Genomic DNA, 21,395 nt, shown 5'->3' on the forward strand with positions numbered 1-21,395 from the left:
AGCTTCTGGTGCTGTGGAGTTGGGACGAGATGCTCCCAAGTCTAACAGTCTTTGGGTTTTGACAGGTAACACTAGACTATCTATGCTGGCTGGCTGGGGTGGTGAGGGGGAGTGTCTGGTATTAAAAAAAAAAAAAAAAAAAAAAAAAAAAGGCAGAAATAAGGATGAAGACTTAGAACGAAGAGAATAGGGTCAGGTTTCTCCCTGTCTCCTTTTCCTCCTTCAGAGGATTTGGAATTCCCTGAAGTTGGTCAAGGTTGGAGTTTGTTCTAGGACAACACAGAAATATTTGCGAGGATTTTATGGAGCTCATGTCTGAACTCACAGCCTGTTCTGTGGATGACTAGAACCAGCTGTAAATGAAAAATGACAAGCAAGAGATTGAGGAGGAAGGCCTGATATTTCAGGGTTATTTAAAATAACCTTTTTTTCTTTTCTTTTCTTTTTTTCTTTCTTTCTTTCTTTTTTTTTTTTTTTAAAGGAATTAGAATTTCAGATCTGGCTGGAAACTGGTCTGGATATTTATTTTCCTCATTGTCTCAGTGGAAAAAAAGGGTGGGTGATTCAGACAGCAGCCTCCGCCTCTGGGCTGCAGCCTGGGTCAGTCTCCACTCTGTTCTTTCTTCCTTGAGAGAGGAGTCTCAGCCTGGGGAGAAGATGCATATTACCGCCCACATTTGCTTTTGGCTTCCAACAAGGGTTCCCCAGAGGAGTTGGTCTGATTTCAGTTAATAAAACAAAACCCAAAAGGTCAGGGAGGGAATGAGGGAGGAAAAGGCCCTCCCAGGGATGAGAAGACAGAAAGAGTGAGGTCTCTGAGCAAGGCTTCTCTCTGGCTCTCTGTCTCTCTTTTCATGGTGGGGGAAGGACCAAGGTCACCCTGCTGTAAGAAATCCAGCTTGAATAAGAGGTCCTGACTTTTAAGGCACCAGTCATTCTCTCTAGAAAGAGCTATTTGAAGACCCCACTAGCATTCCTCACTGGATGCTGAAGACTTCCCCAAAAGCATTCCTATGGGTATCGTTTGACCCCAGGTGGGACCCAGGACTTAAAATAATTTGAGTGTTGACTTACTCGGGAAACTTAAGGATTACTAGAAGTTTAAGTATTTACAAAATATTTAAAGGGGACAGTCTCACTAAAATTTTAGTAGAGAAAAGGTGGGGAAGATATAAAGAAGAGTTGGTCAGAACTTTGGGAATTCTTTATTCCATAAGATTAGACATGTGACTACTGTGAAATTCCTGCCAAGGAGTTCGAGAAGGTAAAAAACTAAAATAGTAGAGAAGATACAGTGGAGGCTTTGGCCTTATTTCAAAATCTCCAAGAGTTACAAAATGGGGCTCTGGTGAACTAAATTGCCTGAGCTGTAACTCACAGTAGCTTGTAGGTTCCTCTAAGAAGGATCATGTTATCTTGCTAGTTTAGCCATCAGAGGTTAATATCGATGTACAGATAGCACTGAGCACTTTGGAAGGCCAAGGCGGGTGGATCACGAGATCAGGAGATCAATATCATCCTGGCCAACATGGTGAAACCCCGTTTCTACTAAAAATACAAAAATTAGCCGGGCATGGTAGTGTGCGCCTGTAATCCCAGCTACTCGGGAGGCCGAGGCAGGAGAATCGCCTGAACCCGGGAGGTGGAGGGTGGAGGTTGCAGTGAGCTGAGATCGCGCCACTGCACTCCAGCCTGGGCAACAGAGCGAGACTCCGTCTTAAAAAAAAAAAAAAGAATAGTCAGTTCTCAGTGATTTATAAACCTCTTGCTCCTCCTCTTCCTTCTTGCTGTTCGTTTTGTGACTTAGAAGCAGCCATGGTAAACAGCTCTGTGACAATGGGTTGGGAAAAGTGAGGAGTCAGAGGACACAGCCATAGACGGTAGTCAAAAGCCTTGGATTCTGGGCCCTTCCACTCTGCTTTCTGGCATCATCACTTAGTGCCTTTAAGCCTTAGTTTCCTTGCTTTTGCGATAGGAATGATATTATCAGCCCCTACCTATCTCACTTTGTTTCCTCATGCTTAAATGAGACTGCCTAAGTGTTGTGTAGACTATAAAGTTCTGTAAAAACACCAAATATTTAAATTATATTCTGTTCATCTTGTCCTACAGACATAAAAATCATCACTACTATTGCTACGACCACTACAAGGAAAAAGGGAAGTGAGCAGCTGCTGTTCACAATGTGTACCTGTACATTCTCCAAGCTTTACCTGTGCAACCTCCCAACAACGCTGTGAGGAGCACCATCTCCATTTTACAGATGATAAAACCTCCAAGAGGGAAAGTGATTTATTCAACATCAATAAGGCAAATAAGTAGCATTGTTGAGACTCAAGTGCAGCTAGCTGCCTTTCGGAGTCCCTGTGATAGTGGCTGTGCAGGCCCTAGAATAGCTACTGAATAAATGGAGGAGGGACGGGATAAAAGGAAAAGAGAAGTCCTCAGCTTTGAGAATTCAAAAGGGGTGATGGCTTTCCTAACAGGGATTGACTCCTGAGCACATGAATAATTCATCAAAGCTCTCTACTGAGAGATGGCTCTTTTTGTGTGTAGTACATCTGGTCAGGGATAGCTGCCCACAACTGAGCCACAAATGTGAGGACTTGGATCCGCCTGCCTGTAAACACAGCTCAGAGCAGCTCTCTGCTTCCTTATTCTGAGGACTGACAGCTATTTTGATTCCAAGAGGCAGGTGAGGTTCTTTCATTTGTACACACAAAATAAGCAAAAATAAATCCCACATATATGATATAGAATCTTGATATGTGTTCCTGAAACTGCTTTTCCTTCTAGAACATCATTCCTGGTTTCCTTTTGGAACGAGTTCTCTATCAAGAGATTGTTTCCTTCAACCTTATGTTGATTTCAAACTCACTTTCACTCCTGGTCTGGTCTTGAGCCTGCAGGTTTTATCCTAGACATTTTTGGTTGGAATATGTGAAGACTGGAAGGTGGCAGTAGAAATAAGAATCTGGAGGTGGCAAGAAAGATGAAAAAACAGACAGTCTCCATCTGCCACAAACCTCTTCTAGCTGAAAGTAAACATGTAAGTTTTTATATGAGTCCTATCACAACTCTTTAAAAAAAAGGTAGTCAGGCACAGTGGTTCATACTTGTAATCCCAGCACTTTGGGAGGCCAAGGCGGGTGGATCACTTGAGCCCAGGAGTTTAAGACAAGCCTGGGTGATATGGTTTGGCTGTGTCCCCACCCAAATCTCATCTTGAATTCCCACGTGTTGTGGGAGGGATCCAGTGGGAGGTAATTGAATCATGGAGGCAGGTCTTTCCTGTGCTTTTCTCGTGATAGTGAATAAGTCTCTTGAGATCTGATGGTTTTAAAAAGAGGAGTTCCCCTGCACAAGCTCTCTCTCTTGGCCTGCTGCCATCCACGTAAGACATGATTTGCTCCTCCTTTCCTTCTGCCATCATTGTGAGGCCTCCCCAGCCACATGGAACTGTAACTCCATTGTGTCTCTCTCTCTTTTTTTTTGTAAATTGCCCAGTCTTGGGTATGTCTTTATCAGCAGTGTGAAAATGGACTAATACAGAAAATTGGTAGCAGTAGAGTGGGGTGCTGCTGAAAAGATAACTGAAAATATGGAAGTGACAGGAACTGGGTAACAGGCAGGGGTTGGAACAGTTTGCGGGGCTCAGAAGAAGACAGGAAAATGTGGGAAAGTTTGGAACTTCCTAGAGACTTGTGAATGGCTTTGACAAAAGTGATAATAGCGACATGGACAATAAAGTCCAGGCTGAGGTGGCCTCAGATGGAGATGAGGAACTTGTTGGAAACTGGAGCAAAGGTGACTCTTGTTATATTTTAGCAAAGAGGCTGGAAGCATTTTACCCCTGCCCTAGAGATTTGTGGAACTTTGAACTTGAGAGAGATGATTCAGAGCATCTGGGGGAAGAAATTTCTAAGAAGCAAAGCATTTAAGAGGTGACTTGGGTGCTGTTAAAGGCATTCAGTTTTATAAGGGAAGCAGAACAAAAAAGTTTGGAAAATCTGCAGCCTGACAATGCAATAGAAAAGAAAATCCCATTTTCTGAGGAGAAATTCAAGCTGGCTGCAGAAATTTGCATAAGTAAGGAGGAGACGAATGTTAATCCCCAAGACAATGGGGAAAATGTCTCCAGGCCATGTCAGAGGTCTTCACAGCAGCGCTTCCCATTACAAGCCCAGAGGCCTAGGAGGAAAAAATGGTTTTGTGGGCCGGGCCCAGGGTCCCTCTGCTGTGTGCAGCCTGGGGACTTGGTGCCCTGTGTCCCAGTCACTCCATCCGTGACTACAAGGGGCCAAGGTACAGCTTGGGCTGTTGCTTCAGAGGGTGGAAGCCCCAAGCCTTGGCAGCTTCCATGTGTTGAGCTTGCAGGTGCACAGAAGTCAGGAATTGAGGTTTACGAACCTCCGCCTAGATTTCAGAGGATGTATGGAAGTATGGATGCCCAGGCAGAAGTTTGTTGCAGGTGTGGGGCCCTCATGGAAAACCTCTGCTAGGGCAGTGCAGAAGGGAAATGTGGGGTCAGAGCCCCCACACAGAGTCCCTTCTGGGGCATCGCCTAGTGGAGCTGTGAGAGAAGGGCCACCATCCTCCAGACCCCAGAATGGTAGATCCACTGACAGCTTGCACTGTGTGCCTGGAAAAGGTGCAGACATTCAATGCTAGCCCATGAAATCAGCCAGAAGAGAGGCTATACCCTGCAAAGCTATAGAGGTGGAGTGCCCAAGGGCTTGGGAGCCTACCTCTTGCATCAGTGTGACCTGAATGTGAAACAGGGAGTCAAAGGAGATCATTTTGGAGCTTTAAGATTTGACTGCCCCACTGGATTTTGGACTTGCATGGGGCCTGTAGCCCCTTTGTTTTGGCCAATTTCTCCCATTTAGAATGGCTGTATTTACCCAATGCTTGTATCCCCATTGTAACTAGGAAATAACTAACTTGCTTTTGATTTTACAGGCTCATAGGCGGAAGGCCTTGCCTTGGATGAGACTTTGGACTGTGGACTTTTGAGTTGATGCTGTAATAAGACTTTGGGGGACTGTTCGGAAGGCATGATTGGTTTTAAAATGTGATGACATGAGATTTGAGAGGGGGCAGGGGCAGAATGACATGGTTTGGCTGTGTCCCCACCCAAATCTCATCTTGGATTCCCACATGTTGTTGGAAGGACCTGCTGGGAGGTAAGTGAATCATGGGGCAGGTCTTTCCCAGGTTGTTCTCATGATATCTGACGGTTTTAAAAAGAGGAGTTCCCCTGTAAGAGCTCTCTCTCGGCCTGCTGCCACTGATATAAGACATGACTTGCTCCTCCTTGCTTTCTGCCATGATTATGAGGCCTCCTCAGTCATGTGGAACTGTAGGTCTATTAAACCTGTTTTTTTTTTGTTTTGTTTTTGTAAATTGCCCAGTCTCAGGTATGCTTTTATCAGCAGTATGAAAATGGACTAATACACTGGGCAATATAGTGAGACCCTGTCTCTACAAAATTTAAAAAATTTAGCTGGGTGTAGTGGTGCACACCTGTAGTCCCAGTTACTTGGAGGCTGAGGTGGGAGGATCACTTGAAACTGGGAGGCCATGATTGTGCCACTGCACTCCAGCCTGGGCACAGACAGACAGAGAGACAAATGAGAGAGAAAGACAGACACAAAGGAGGACAGATGAACAGATGGAAGGAAGGAAAGAAAGGAAAAGAGGGAGTATCTGCTTGAAAGAGGCTCCACATATGATGAAGCCTCTATAGGAGCAAACCAGGGACAGGGACACTGGATTGAACAACTCCAGGGGATACCCCTACACAGAAAACAATGTGAATAGTCCTTTGGGAAATGTGCAACTTGAGGTGCTGCCAGTGGGTTCTATGTCTGTCTGGATGCATCCATGGAGAAGCAGAAGCATGGGGTGAGAACAGAAAGTATTTTATCCCTATTTTATAAAAGGAAGTTGAGACTTTATTAAGTGACCTGCTCATGTAATCAGAGTGGTGATTTGAACTAAGACATCCTTGTCCCCAGTGTACAGACTAACCAATAGAGCCTGTTGACTGGATTAAAGCCCTGGAAATTACTAAATTAGGAATATTCTCGACCAAGGACTTTGGCAATATGGGTTAGTAAGGAGAGAGAACCTCAGCCTGCCATAGGGACCCCTGGGGGTGCTTCCAGTACAATGCATAGTGTCCAAAGGGGCAAAAATATCCAGGCCTGTTTCTGGCAGATGCTTATATTCCAGGAGAACAGGGACAAAAACACAGCACATTATAATGCAAAGTCAGGCCTGGGTTAGACTAGAATCCCAACTGTCCCGTGTTCTAGCTGTGTGACCTTGGGTCAAATCGTTGTTGTTTCAAAGGATTACTGTGACTTTTTAGTGGGAATTTATGTAAAGTCTCAACTTTCACAGAACAGATGCTCAATACATAGCTGCGATTATGTCTTTTTGTGGTCACCAAGGGTTAGGTACTCTTCACCTAAAGCAGGTGCTGACATGAAGACTCAGGTGACTGGATTGTTCTCAACAGGCTCCAGTAAAAGGAAAGCAGTGTTGCATTAAGGAAGAGTTTCTGGGGCTGATAAGAGTTGGGTAGCCCTTCTGAACCCAGCCAAGGATGGGGAGTGGGTAGACGGAGAAGATTTTTAGCCCCGGGGAGTTATAAAAGTGCTAGGCAGGGAAGAAAAAGTACTCAATTTCATCATTTGAAAAATGGAAATAAAGGTGATAAAGTGATTAAATTAAATAGGCTACTAAGTAAAAGAAAGTAGTCAAATGTTAACTTTCTGTTTCTCCTCAGATCCCAATTCTCAGTTAAAAAAAAAAACACTGAATGAATTATTAAGTTTTAATTTTTTACCTGAAGGTTTTACAGATATAATCCAGTTTTAAGAGAGCCACTAAATTAAAACATAACCCATCATGTGACTGAATCTTTTAACATACCAGATTCTCCTCTGAGATAGAAGAAAAGCCAATTGTTTTCAACAGAAGGATCTCACAAATAACCTTAAACCTCTATCACAGATGATATTCTTGCTCTGATAATTAAAACACTAGACATCTACTAAAATAATTCCTTTAAAAAGGCTTAATATATAGATGCATATGTGTATATACATATTTCTGTGTGTGTATATATACACTAAAACACACACAGATATATATCTATATATCTATATCTATATCTATATATATGAATGAGTATATTTCCGGCCAGGCGTAATAGCTCATGCCTGTAATCCCAGCACTTTGGGAGGCCAAGGTGAGTGGATCACTTGAGGTTAGGAGCTTGACACCAGCCTGGACAACAGGGTGAAACCCTGTCTCTATTAAAAATACAAAAATTAGCCAGACATGGTGTTGCCTGTCTATAATCCCAGCTACTCAGGAGGCTGGGGCAGGAGAATCGCTTGAACCTGTAGGGTGGAAGTTGCAGTAAGCCAAGATTGTGCCACTGCATTCCAGCCTGGACGACAGAGCAAGACTGTCTGAAAAAAAAAAAAAAAAAAAGAAGAAGAAGAAGAAAAGAATATATTTCCTAGCCAGGAGCCGTGGTGCATGCCTGTAGTCCCAGCTACTTGGGAGGCTAAGGTGGGAACGCTGCTTGAGCCCAGGAGTTCGAGGCTGCGGTGAGCTGTGATTATGCCACTATATCCCAGCCTGGGTGACAGGGCTCACAAGACCCTGCCTCTTAAAAAATACAGCTCACCGCAGTCTTGAACTCCTGGGCTCAAGCGATCTTCCTGTCTTAGCCTCCCAAATAGCTTGGATTACAGGCTAGGAAATATATTATTTAATAAGGCCATTGACAAAACACTCAATTATTTGTCACCCTCTAATACTCTCCTCCTTAGGGAGGCCTAAGCTGGTGGTGTATGTGTCGCTAATCTTGGTGATTCCCGTTATAGCATGACTCTGTTACTATCTGGTTGCATGCCTGTCCCCTCCTCTAGCCTATGATGTCTGAGTACTCAGACTCTACTGTTCATCTTTGTAGCCTCATTGGTTATGACAGGAACTTGCATAAAATGAATGCCCCATAAGGTTTGCTGAATGAATAATGTGTGAATGAACAAATGAACCTTGCTACCAAAGAAAGCAAGCTCAGATAATGTAGTTTCCACATTTTCATTGTACTGAAGACCTATACAGTAAAAGGATTCAGACAATATCTTTTAAATATGTGATTTTTATTTATTTATTTATTTTTGAGACGAAGTCTCGTTCTGTCGCCCAGGCTGCAGTGCAGTGGCACAATCTCGGCTCACTACAAGCTCCGCCTCCCAGGTTCATGCCATTCTCCTGCCTCAGCCTCCCGAGTAGCTAGGACTACAGGTGCCTGCCACCACGCCCAGCTATTTTTCTGTATTTTTAGTAGAGATGGGGTTTCACCGTGTCAGCCAGGATGGTGTCGATCTCCTAACCTTGTGATCTGCCCACCTCGGCCTCCCAAAGTGCTGGGATTACAGGCAGGAGCCATCATGCCCAGCCTAAATATGTGATTAAGAAAGATATCTGCACTGAGTAATTTTTGCCACATCTCAAGAATATATTTTCTTGATGAGAACACCTCTAATCCCACAAGAAAATAATTCAATTAAAAGCCATTTGGTTTTTGGTTACATTTTCCCCTCATCATACCTATTTCTTAAAAAGCTGAGGTACTTCTTGGACCCATTTCTCACACTGTTAGAGTAGGTAGCTAGGCAGACATGAGCAGGGCAGGAGCCTCTCCTGCCCCTATCTCACCAGGAATGTCAGGCAACCATCAGGTGAGAGTCAGGCGGTTAAACTCTCTAAAATAACAACTGGTTGCAGCTGGTGCTGGGGAAAGACGGTCTCCCAATCGATAGAAAACACCTGAAACTGGTGATCAGCAGCTTTCTGATACCACCTCAGGAGATAGGCAAGTCTCAAGCACGCACACTATGAGGCAAAATGGTTGAGTTTAACTGGTATTTGGCCTTCCTCTAGGAACACTTGACTGGTAAAAGAACGCCTCAAGTGGGCATGTGTACAGCTTTAGTAAACACACTGTGCATGCAGCCCCTCCTAAGTGCTGGCAGGCCACTGCACATGCAGATAGCCCTCTCCAAGGGAAGAATCAGGAGAGAAGGGACACAACCCCCTGGAAGCATGCCAATATATAAAACTCCAGATCAAAGGTCAAACAGTGCACTGAAATCTCTCAAGTTGCCCGCTTGGCCCTCTTCCAAGTGTTCTTTACTTCCTTTTGTTCCTGCTCTAACACTTTTTAATAAACTTTCACCCCTCTTCTAAAACATGGCTCAGTGTCTCACTCTGCCTTATGCCCTTTGGCCGAATTCTTTCTTCTGAGGAGGCAAGAATTGAGGTTGCTGCAGACCCAGATAGATTTGCCACTGCTAACAACATTTATGAAAGCTTTGAGACTGGTGTGTTTGTGAAGTTTTTCTTCCCCTGCTTTTTTTTTTTTTTTTTTTTTTGAGACAGAGTTTCACTGATGTTGCCCAGGCTAGAGTGCAATGGCATGGTCTCGGCTCACTGCAACCTCTGCCTCCCAGGTTCGAGCGATTCTTCTGCCTCAGCCTCCCAAGTAGCTGGGATTACAGGCGCCCACCACCATGCCTGGTTAATTTTTGTATTTGTAGTAGAGATGGGGTTTCACCATGTTGGCCAGGCTGGTCTTGAACTCCTGATCTTAGGTGATCCACCTGCCTCGACCTCCCAAAGTGTTGGGATTACAGGCGTGAGTCACCGTGCCCAGTCTGCTTTTTTTTTGTTTTTTGTTTGTTTTTTGAGACAGGGTCTCCCTCTGTCACCCAGGCTGGAGTGCAGTGGTGCGATCTCGTCTCTCTGCAACCTCTGCCTCCTGAGTTCAAGCAATTCTCTCGCTTCTGCCTCCTGAGTAGCTGGGAATACAGGTGCACGTCACCACAGCCTAATTTTTGTATTTTTAGTAGAGACGGGTTTTCACCATATTGGTCAGGATGGTCTCGAACTCCAGGCCTCAGGTGATCTGCCTGCCTCAGCCTCCCAAAGTGCTGGGATTACAGGCGTGAAACACTGTGCCCAGCTCCCTGGCCTTTTAATTCGTTTCTTATTCCCCACCCCCAACATTTTTTTTTTTTTTTTTTAGGACACAGGGTCTCGTTCTGTCATCCAGGCTGGAGTGCAGTGGTGTGATCATAGCTCACTGCAACCTTGAATTCCTGGCATCAACCAATCCTCCTACCTAAGCTTCCCTAGTAGCTGGGATTACAGGCATGCTACCATGCCCAGCTAATTTTTATTTTTTATCGAAATAAAAATGTTACAGTGAACCATGATTGTGTCACTGCACTCTAGTCTCGCTATGCTGCCCCAGCTGGGGCCCCTTTCCCTCTACCACTTTTTTTCACTGAATATGCATTGCTCTCCATCAGGAATAAAATAAAGGAAAAAAACAAAAACAACCTCCATGAAACCTATAAATGACAAAGATTTGGGGAAAACAGGAAATTCCACTCAGGAAGCAAGAAGATTATACCAAAGAACTTAATAAATAGGGGCTCATTATTCTTCCCCAAGGAAGATAAAAATCACAGAATTCCTAGGTTAGGACATCTAGTTCAGGAATGACTGGCTACATAATTTGCAGAGCCCAGTGTAAAATGAAAACGCTGAACTTCCTGTTAAACTATTAAGAACTTCAAGATAGTAATAGTGGAGTGTTAAACAAAGTGCAAGGCCTTCTAAGGATGGGGCTCTTTGTGACTCCACAGTTCACATGTCCACGAACCTGGTCTTACATCTAGGGGCTCCCTAACCTGGCTGGTCCTCAGAATCATCTGAGGAACTTTTTTTTAAAGAATGAGACATAATTTACACACCATAAATTTCAGCATTTTAAAGTGTAAAATACAGTGGTTTTTAGTATACTCATGAAAGCGTACAAATATCATCACTATCTAATTCCAGAACATTTTTACCACTCCAAGAAGAAACCCCATACTCATAAGCAGTCGCTTCTCACACTGTCACTCTCAGTCACCACCAATGTACTTTCTGTCTCTGTGGATTTGCCTGCTCTGAACCTTCATACAAACGGAATCATAAAAAGATGGTTCTCTCTGTCTTCTTTCACTTAACATATGTTTTCAGTACTTCATACCATTTTATGGCTTAGTAATATATATGTATATACCATATTTGATTTATTGATGGATATTTGGGTTGTTTCCACTTTTTGGCTATTATGAATAATACTGCTGTGAACATTCTTGTACAAGTGTTTGTGTGAACAGGTTTTGGGAATATGCCTACGAGTAGAATTGCTGGGTCAATTCTACTGCCCCAGAAAAAACTCTGCTCTTCAACCATCCCAGAGAGTTTGAGATGAGCCTAAACAAATGTTAAGGAGCATTTCTACAATTTAACACTCATTTCAAAAAGGTGAGCTACTCTTTTGTGAAGATTATAAAAACCCAAACATAAATCACTGTTTCCTCCTTTTATCTGTCCCCTCCCAAGTAAACATAAATGAACACTGAATCGTCGATAATCATCACAAAGAACCCGCAGAAACAAGGGTCAAGTGTGACTATGCAGGATGGCCTGAAATGGGCTAGGACAGACAGAGATGAAGGAGAGAAGGGACCAAGGTGAGACCTTCCCTATGGGATGGGTGACAGGTAATGGGACACAGAGTGCTGGACAGCACAGGGAAGAGAGAACACAGGAGGGATAAGGAACGGCAGTGGTGTTGAGGCACCTAAGGAAACACCACAAATACCTTTAGCTTTATCACAACCCCAACACTTTTTTTTGGTTTCCAGTTAGAGCATAATTAGAGCCAGGTGTCCCTCTAATATTTGGCCAACCCCTTCACACTCTTTACCCTTTATCTATGAACGCTCTTCCAACAGGAAACCTTAGCTAGAGCCTGCTCTCAATGCTCCAGGAATCCAAGGGCCTCACCTCAACCCCCTATGAGAAAGATCTGTGTGCGTTCTCATACCTGTGCTCTCCTCAGCCTGATTGAAGCCACAGATCTGGCAGATGCTCTGGACCCACTTATTCATGTCCTCTTCTGTCTCAGCCACCAGGTAAAAGGTGCGTTCACTGGTCTTGATGTCAAACACAAAACTATCCTGCAGCTCCTTCTTGTTAAAGGTCAGGCCTGCATCTACCTGCTCACAGAAGTTCAGGTTGATGATCCGCAGAGGCTTCTTGGAGTGATCGTTCTTGTAGTATTCCAGAACATCTGGGTCACCGCTCATCCGGCCACTCCGCAGGATAAACCAGCGTTTCTTCCAGGCCTAAATCATATCAGGAAGGAGTAAGAAGAGGGGGAAGAAGTCATTAGTTATTTCAAAGCTTTTTTCTTTCAGAGACAGGTCTTGCCCTGTTGCCCAGGCTGGAGTGCAGTGGCACAATCAAAGCTCACTGCAATCTTGAACTCCTGGGCTCAAGCGATCCTCCCACCTCAGCCTCCTGGGTGGCTGGGACTACAGACGCACATCACCACGCCCAGCTAATTAAAACATTTTTTTGTAGAGACAACGTGTTGCTATGTTGCCTAGGCTGGTCTCAAGAGATCGTCCCAACTCAGCCTCCTAAAGCACTGGGATTATAAGTATGAGCCACTGTGCCTGACCTTAATGCATTTTTTTTTTTTTTTTGAGATGGAGTTTCACTCTTGTTGCCCAGGCTGGAGTGCAATGGCATGATCTTGGCTCACTGCAACCTCCGCCTCCAGGGTTCAAGCGATTCTCCTGCCTCAGCCTCCTGAGTAGCTAGGATTACAGGCATGTGCCACCACGCCTGGCTAATTTTGTGTTTTTAGTAGAGACAGGGTTTCTCCACATTGGTCAGGCGGGTCTCGAACTCCCAACCTCAGGTGATCCACCTGCCTCGGCCTCCCAAAAGTGCTGGGATTACAGGCATGAGCCACCATGCCCGGGCGACCTTAAAGCTTTTAATAGGTCCTCAGATATCATAGGTTAAAGACGGGCACTGTGGGACCTGCAGGTGCCACATGACCTGTCCCCTTTTCAGATTTCCCAAGTTTCAAAAATGGAGGATTATTTTGGAATGCATGTTTGTGAAGCATCTCACTATGTAAACAGGGTCTTATCACTATAAAGTAAGATGTGGCATTCCCACTGTCTAGATCAGGAAGTTAGATGATGACACTTTAGAGCAACTATTTCTTTAGGCTAGAATACAGATCCAAACTCACAGCATTTTTAGGCAAGGGAGAACTTGCAAAGCCATAATCAGTTTATCCATGGGGACCCCCACTAAGGCAGGGTGAGTTGAAGTAACAATGTTACACACAGTAAGTAGCAGAAAAACAAGTTTTCTAACTTTTTAGTACAACCTGCTTTTAACCAAAACATGATGCCTTAGAAAAATCACAGAGAAACTGCTCTAAAAACATGTAACCTCAGGATTATATTTCCTGTCTTGTTCATTGATGTTTCCTTAGTCCTTATGATAATGCCTTGTACCTTACTAAGCTTTCAATATGTATTACTGAATGAGTAAACTCCTTATACCATTCCATACCATAGAATTGAACACGTGATTACATATTCTCTCAAGTTGTCTTCCATATTCCATCTCTTCAACAAGACTGAGTAATCTGTAAGCAGACATTGCACAAAGACTACATATAACAGAAATCTGCGTTCAGTCTATGCTTTACCATTGACTGTCTGTGTGAATTTTTTTTTTTTTTTTTGAGACGGAGTTTCGCTCTGTCACCCAGGCTGGAGTGCAGTGGCATGATCTTGGCTCATTGCAACCTCTGCCTCCTGGGTTCAAGCGGATTTATCCTGCCTCAGCCTACGGAGTAGCTGGGATTACAGATGCCCACCACCACACCCGGCTAATTTTTGTATTTTTAGTAGAGACAGGGCTTCACCATGTTGGCCAGGCTAGTCTCAAACTCCTGACCTCAGGTGATCCACCTGCCTCAGCCTCCCAAAGTGCTGGGATTACAAGTGTGAGCCACTGTGTACGCCCGGCACTGTGTGATTTTTGATTAAGTCGTTTACCTCTTTGAATCCTGCCTCATCTATATGAAAATCACTACCACCACCACCATCTTCCCTACCTACCCCATAGGGTTATTATGTGAGCCCAAAGCACTTTGTATACACCCTGAAGCACTACAAATGTCAAGGATTTGATTATCACAATTCTTTAGACCCCATGGGATCTACACTCCATTAATTCTACCATCTTTTCACTCTCACCTTTCATCCCTGTCCTCTTTTCTTTCCTTATCCAACTCTGTTTCTGCGATCCATTATCATAATTATTCCCTTGCTTCTTTCTCCATTCCTCTTATTTACCCAGCAAACCTCAGCTAAGTCTAATGCTCTGCCAACTCTACCTGTTCCCACTTGGCTGTACATACATGGAGAAAATCATATGACCACGCTGACTGGTCTCACTTTTACTTCAAGTGGCCCCTCATGTTGCCCAACAATCCTACAATATTTACCTAGTCAATGACTTTCTCCTGTTCTTTGGCAACAATCTCTTAGCCTCTCTCTTTAAACCTCCAATGCCTCCACTCTTTTATATCTTATTTCATGAGAAAACACAAACAATCAAAAGAAAATTTACACATGTTCCATGACTACATTTACCATCCTGCCTGCACCTGTAGCTGTGAGCTCTGTTACTAGGGAGCATAGGCAGTCCACCCAATGAAGGCCAACCTTTTTCCATTTGTGCACAAAGACATCACTTCAACAATTCTCCCCTTCTTCAGAATCGTTGCATTTTTCCTCCTGACTAGGATGATTCCCATCAAGACATCAACGTTTCCTACCTCAGAAGAAAAAATTAAAAGCTTGACTTGATCCCACAATTCTTCACCAACTATGGCCCAGTTTTTCTACTTCTCTTTATAGTTATACTTCAAAGAGTATTATATACTACTAATCTTTGTTTCCTCCCCTCCTATTTGAAGGCACTCTAATCAGGCTATCCCCCATCCCCCCACCACCCCAACTGCACCACTGAAATAGCTCATCAAAGGTGTCAAAGACTTCAGTGCTGATAAATCAACTCATGGGCCTTAACTTGATCTCTCTTGATCTCTCTCCAACATCTGACAACAGTTTATTATTCCATCCTCCTTGAAACACTTTCTTCACCTGGCTTCAGCATGCACTCTCAACTCTCCTTCTATCTACCGGGCCTCTCTTTTTCAGTCTCCAGTGCTGGCTCCTCTTCACCTCCCTGACATCCGAACATTAGAATGCCCCAATGCTCAGTTCTGAGATTCTTTTTTTTTTTTTTTCTACACCCACTCTCTAGGTCATTTTATTCAGTTTCACAGCTTTAAAAAACCATCGAATTGCTGTGATTCCCAAATTTATATCTCTAGCCCTAGAGTTGTATATCCAACTCCTCACTAGTAGGTATCTCAACATTGATGTGTTCAAAACTGAGGTCCTGATATCTCCCAGATCTGTTCTTCCTGCACTCTCTCCCATCTCAGTTACCAGCACCTTCAGCCTTCCAGTTGTCAGACCAAAAATCTAGATATCATAGCTGACTCCTTTCATACTCTACACATCTAACCCAAAAGCAAATCCTGTCAGTTCAGACAGTTCAGAATATATCAACAATGAGCTTGCTTCTCCTCACCTCCACTGTTGCTCACCTGGTCTAGTCCACCATTTTGTAGTCTTCCTGCTTCCACCCTTTCATCCTGCAGTCTATCCTCAACCGCAAAGTAAGAAAGCAGGAAGTAAATCAGAAGATGCCACTTCTCCGCTCACTATCTGCAATGGCTGTTCATCTCACTCAGAGTAAAGCCAAAGTCCCCACAATGGCCTACAGGCCTGATGGGACTGAGCCTCATCCCACCCCTCACCTCAGCTCCTGCTGCCCTCTGCCTTGCCTATTCTGCTCTGGCCACGTGGCCTTACACAGTGCCAGGCACGCTCCTGCCTCACGGTCTTTAGTCTAGTTGTTTCCTGGCCCTGGAACACTCCTCCCCCAGATATTTCCATTGCTTAATCTTTTTTTCTAGTCCTTATTCAAATGTCACATTACTGGACAGGCTACTCCTGGTCTCCGATGCTCCCACTCTCTTTCCCCCCTTACCCTGCTTTACTGGTCTCACAAAGCATGTATACCCCCAAAAGATATCAATTTTTATGACTTTTCCGCACCCACCTCCCAGAAAGTAAACTCCTCCAGGACAAGGATTGGTTCTTTTTATTCCATGATGCATCCTTGGTGTTTAGAATATTGCCTGGCACATAGCTAGTAATCAATATATATATAATTAATGAATCATTTACTTGCATGAAATCCTTCTATTATCTAGCAGGTCAAAGGAGACATAACTGGTGCCCAATAAGCCTTAGATTGAAATGAAAATTGAGGTATAGCCAGATAGGATGGAGCTGAGAAAAATAAAAATAAGTACTATTTATTTATAGTCATTTAAAATCTTAACCCGGTCACTGCTTTCAGAATTATGCATGTACTTCTGTGTGCTGCAGGTTCACACATAGACACATAGTGTGTGGGCACCAAGGTGCATTTTAAAAAGATCTGTTTCTAGTTCAGCTGGCATTTCAGTTGATGTGTCCCCGTTAGTCTTGTCTCTGTGGAAAGAGCTGTCCCCAAATCTCTGGTGTGCAGGTGCAAGCACAAAAAACACAGACACCCTCATGAACAAGAAAACCATGTTTGCTACAGATAATATCAGAGCCTGTCAGGTTTTGCTTCCAAGTAAGTGGTGTAGGCTGATAAATGGCTGCCTACAAAATACTGATATATTTATGACAGAGTCAGCAAGGCTGTCTAGTCTAGTCCCAAATTCACACATCCCTCTTCCACCACAACACCTTCTCTCCACTTCCACGTTTTATTTATTTATATATATTTTTAGAGTACCCAGGCTGGTGTGCAGTGGCATCATCTCGTTCACTGCAACTTCCACCTCCCAGGTTCAGGCGATTCTCCTGCCTCTGCCTCTCTTCAGTAAATGGGATTACAGGCGTGTGCCACTATGCCCAGCTAATTTTGCATTTTTAGTAGAGACGGGGTTTCACCATGTTGGTCAGGCTGGTATTGAACTCCTAACCTTAATTGATCCACCCACCTCAGCCTCCCAAAGTGCTGAGATTACAGGCGTGAGCCACGGCATGGGGCCCCATGTGTTTTTAAAAAGCCAAACAATTCAGAACCAAGTACAAACAACTCTAAGTGTCTGGCCTCAGTGACAACTTCCCTGATCCATTCATCTGAAGTGGACCTCTATTTCCTCGGAACCTTCATAATGCTTTTTATGTTCTTTTCAAGGCATGTCAGTTTTTACAACAATCATGAGTGTTTTTGTACTTGTCTCTTCCCAACTAGGACATGAACAAAATTCTTTATTGCCAAACCTTTCTTACCACTCTCACCTCAATTACGTTTCCTTCCTCCATCGCTCTTTCCCTCCTTTGTTTCCTTACATCCAACGAATATTTATTCAGTGCTTACTACGCTCTAGGTGTTATTCTAATGCTGAGGATACAGCATGAATTCCTCGTCTCACAGAATTTACAGGAGCACTAAAAATTACCTATTATTCTCCAAATAGTAAGTCATGTAATTTCATGACTTTATGTCTTTGCACAAGCTATGGCTTCTGCCTAGAAAGGCTTTCACCTTATCTCATCCATCTGGAGAATTTCTATGTTCTCTCAGTGCCAGCACAAATGTCACTTCTCCTGGAAGGCCTTTATTGACTCCCCCAGGTAGAGCTGGAGGTGCTTCTGCTTGTTTTCCCTTACTAACCTGTGCTTACCCCACGCTGGCATTTCTTTCCCCGGGTTTGACATTTCTACTCCCTGCTTTGGCATTTCTAATGCTTATATGTCTTTCTCCCCTTTAAGTTCTGAGCATCCTGAGATTAAGGTCCAATGTGGCCAAAAACTACATGGCAGAGTGCTTAACACATATAGGAGCTCAGGGAAGATCTGTTGATTTTTTTTCATTCCATGAATATGTTAATTTGTTCAAATTAATAAAACTTAAAATATACGTAAGCTTTCACAGTAGGAAGTAGAAAAGAAGGACAGCAAGAGGATTACAGAAAAAAGAATAAGATAAAGATGTGTAATAGATTCTCTATGGTGTGAGTTATTTGGCACCTTGTTCCCTTCATTCTGATAAGTGCAGTATCCATGTAATAAATATTTATAAGGGGGGTCTGGGAGCTTCACCTGAAAAGTATCCCATGATACAAAAATGAAAAACTGCTGTTGGATTACTGACACACAATGCAAGGAGAATACGGAACATGAGTCCTGAATATGCTATTAAAGAGAAAGCTTTTTCAGGCCTGTTCTAACGTCTATATAAAATCTCATACAAAAATTAACTCAAAATGGATTATGGACTTACACATAAAATACAAATAGAATTCAGCAATCTATAAAAACACATGACCAAACGGAATTTATTCCAAGGAGGTAAGGCTGATTCCATATTTGAAATCCGTCATCTACCATATTAATAGGCTGAAGAAAAACTGCATGATCATATCTTTCAATGCAAAAAATATTTGATAAAATTAAACACTCATTCTTGATAAAAACTCTCAGAAAAACAGGAACAGAGGGGAGCTTCTTCAACTTGAAAAAGAGCAGCAACAAAAGACCACTATCAAATGTTATACTTAGTTTTTTTTGGTTGTTTGCTGAGGCAGGGTCTCACTCTGTCACTCAGGTTGGAATGCAGAGGCATGAACATGGCTCACTGCAGCCTCAACCTCCTGGGCTCAAGTGAATCTCCCACCTCAGCCTCCTGAGTGGCTGAGATCACAGGTGCATGCCACTATGCCTGGCTAATTTCTAAATTTTTGTAGAGATGGGGGTCTCACTATTTTTCCCAGGCTGTTCTTAAACTCCTGGGCTCAAGTAATCTTCCTGCCTTGGCCTCCCAAAATGCTGTGATTACAAGTGTGAACCAGCAAACCTGGCCTATACTTAGATTTGAGAGACTGAATCCTCTTTCCTAAGATCAGGAATAAGGCAAGGACATTTGCTCTTATCATTTTTTTTTTTTTTTTTTTTTGAGACAGAGTCTTACTCTGTTGCTCAGGGTGGAGTGCAGTGGCACAATCTTGGCTCACTGCAAGCTCCGCTTCCTGGGTTCAAGTGATTCTTGTGCCTCAGCCTCCCAAGTAGCTGGGATTACAGGTGTGCACTGCCACACCTGGCTAATTTTTGTATTTTTATTAGAGATGGGGTTTCACCACGTTGGCCAGGCTGGTCTTGAACTCTTGGCCTCAAGTGATCCACCTGCCTTGGCCTCCCAAAGTGCTGGGATTACAGGTGTCAGCCACCGTGCCCAGCCACTGTTATCACTCTTATTCAACATATTGCTGGAAGTTCTAGTCAAGGTGATAAAGCAAAAAACATATATAAAAGGTATACTGATTGGAAAGGAAGAAAAAAAAAATGGTCCCTGTTTGCAGAGGACATGATTATCTATATAGAAAAATCGTGGCTGGGCACGGTGGCTCACGCCTGTAATCCTAGTACTTTAGGAGGCCGAGGCGGGTGGATTGCTTGAGGTCAGGAGTTCAAGACCAGCCTGGCCAACATGGTGAAATCCCATCTCTACTAAAATACAAAAATTAGCTGGGCATGGTGGTGGGTACCTGTAATCCAAGCTACTAGGGAGGGTGAGGCAGGAAAATTGCTTGAGCCCAGGAGGTAGAGGTTTCAGTGAGCTGAGATGGTGCCACTGCACTCCAGCCTGGGCAACAGAGTGAGACTCCATCTCAAAGAAAAAAAAAAAAAAAGAAGAAGAAGAAGAAAGAAAAAGAAAAAACACAAAAAATCTACAACAAAACCCAACAAAACTCTCAGGACTAATAAGTGAGTTCAACAAGGTCACAGGATACAAGATAATCATACAAAAATCAATTTACTTCTAACTAGCGATGAATATGCAGGCATATAAAATAAAAATACAATGCCATTTATAATTGTTCTTAAAAACTGAAAAGGTATAAATCTAAAAAAATCGCTGTGCAGGGCATGTATGCTAAAAGCTATACAAAGCTAATGAAAGAAATCAAAGGAGACTTAAATAAATGAAGAGACATACCATATTCATGGATTGGACAACTCGACTTGGTGCATCTCCCCAAACTGACGTACAGATTTAACACAATTCCCATCAAAATCCCACAAGAATGTCTGTAGATGTACATAAGATTGTTCTAAAATGTATATGAAAAGGCAAAGGAAGCACAATAGCTAAAATAATTCTGAAAAATAAAATGGGAAGAATCAGTCTGCCAGATTTTAAGACTTATTATTTAGCTACAACAATCAAGACTGTGTAGCAATGGCGAACAGACAGACACAGAAAAGTGGAATAGATCAATTCTTGGCCGTTTGGCTAAGATCAAGTGAAGAACAATGGATTAGAACAGAAAACCCAGAAACAGACCCTCACAATATGCCCAACTGATTTTTCACAAACGTGTAAAAGCAATTCAATGAAGAAAACAGCTAGTTGTCATGGTTCGTGCCTGTAATCCCAGCACTTTGGGAGGCCAAGGTAGGTGGATCACTTGAGGCCAGGAGTTCGAGATTGGTCTGGCCAACATGGCAAAACCCTGTCTCTACTAAAAATTTTAATATAAAAAAGAAAAGAAAAGGCCTTTTCAAGAAATGGTGCCGAAGCAATCAAGCATCCATAGGGGAGTAAAGACCTTAATCTAAGTCTCACATCTTATACAAAAACTAACTCAGAATGAATCATGGACTTAAACGTAAAATGTAAAACTATAAAACGTTTAGAAAAAAAGGTGAAAATCTTTGGGATCTAAGGTACGTTTCATGAGAAATCAACAAGCTCCTTGTATAGAATTCAGTAAAAACAAACACAAAATGTGTTGAATGCTTTGACAGATAAAGAAAAGAGGCAAGGCCCAAAAATACTCCTTTGAAGTAACTTACAATATTTACAAAGTTTCAGGAAGTTAAGACATTAATATATATCCCTAAAACTAGAAGATTTTTTTGTAAGCACCATAAAAAAAGACATAATACGCTAGTAGACCACTGAAGCAGGGAATCAAACTTTCAGGGTTAAGAGAGAGAAACAGCATGAGAGAAAGCAAACATGCACGAGAGAGAAGGAGCAATGAACACAAACAATGAGGAAGGTAGGGTTTGATATGCGGTTTTGGAAAGGAAGAACAGGACCTTTTTTTTTTTTTTTTTTTTTTTTCTTTTTTAAATACAACATACAGTATGACCAGTGACCAAGGCCTGGGCATGGGAACAGATAAAATAGGTTCAGAGAATATGGCACAGTCTTCTCAATATGGAAAAGAGGGAGGAAAGGAAGAGTTTGGAGGTCCTGAAAAGCCTTGAATGCCACCCTAA

The 21,395-nt window shown here is 43.0% G+C and overlaps 1 protein-coding gene across 4 annotated transcripts in view; it reads right to left on the bottom strand.

Annotated features, from left to right (window-relative positions):
• The window catches only part of GAB2 (GRB2 associated binding protein 2), a 203,272-nt gene that overhangs the window by 53,641 nt on the left and 128,236 nt on the right, over positions 1-21,395 (bottom strand). For 3 of the 4 annotated variants that reach the window (XM_034933441.3, XM_055094727.2, XM_034933442.3), the window contains one exon: positions 11,978-12,278. In XM_034933441.3, the coding sequence (XP_034789332.1) occupies positions 11,978-12,278 (301 nt within the window). Of the gene's footprint in view, positions 1-11,977; positions 12,279-15,646; positions 15,718-21,395 lie in introns of those variants that run through there. The other variant, XM_055094728.2, reaches the window with a different exon arrangement.

The sequence above is a fragment of the Pan paniscus genome, chromosome 9, assembly GCF_029289425.2.
Source record: "Pan paniscus chromosome 9, NHGRI_mPanPan1-v2.0_pri, whole genome shotgun sequence".
NCBI classification, from domain to species: Eukaryota; Metazoa; Chordata; class Mammalia; order Primates; family Hominidae; genus Pan; species Pan paniscus.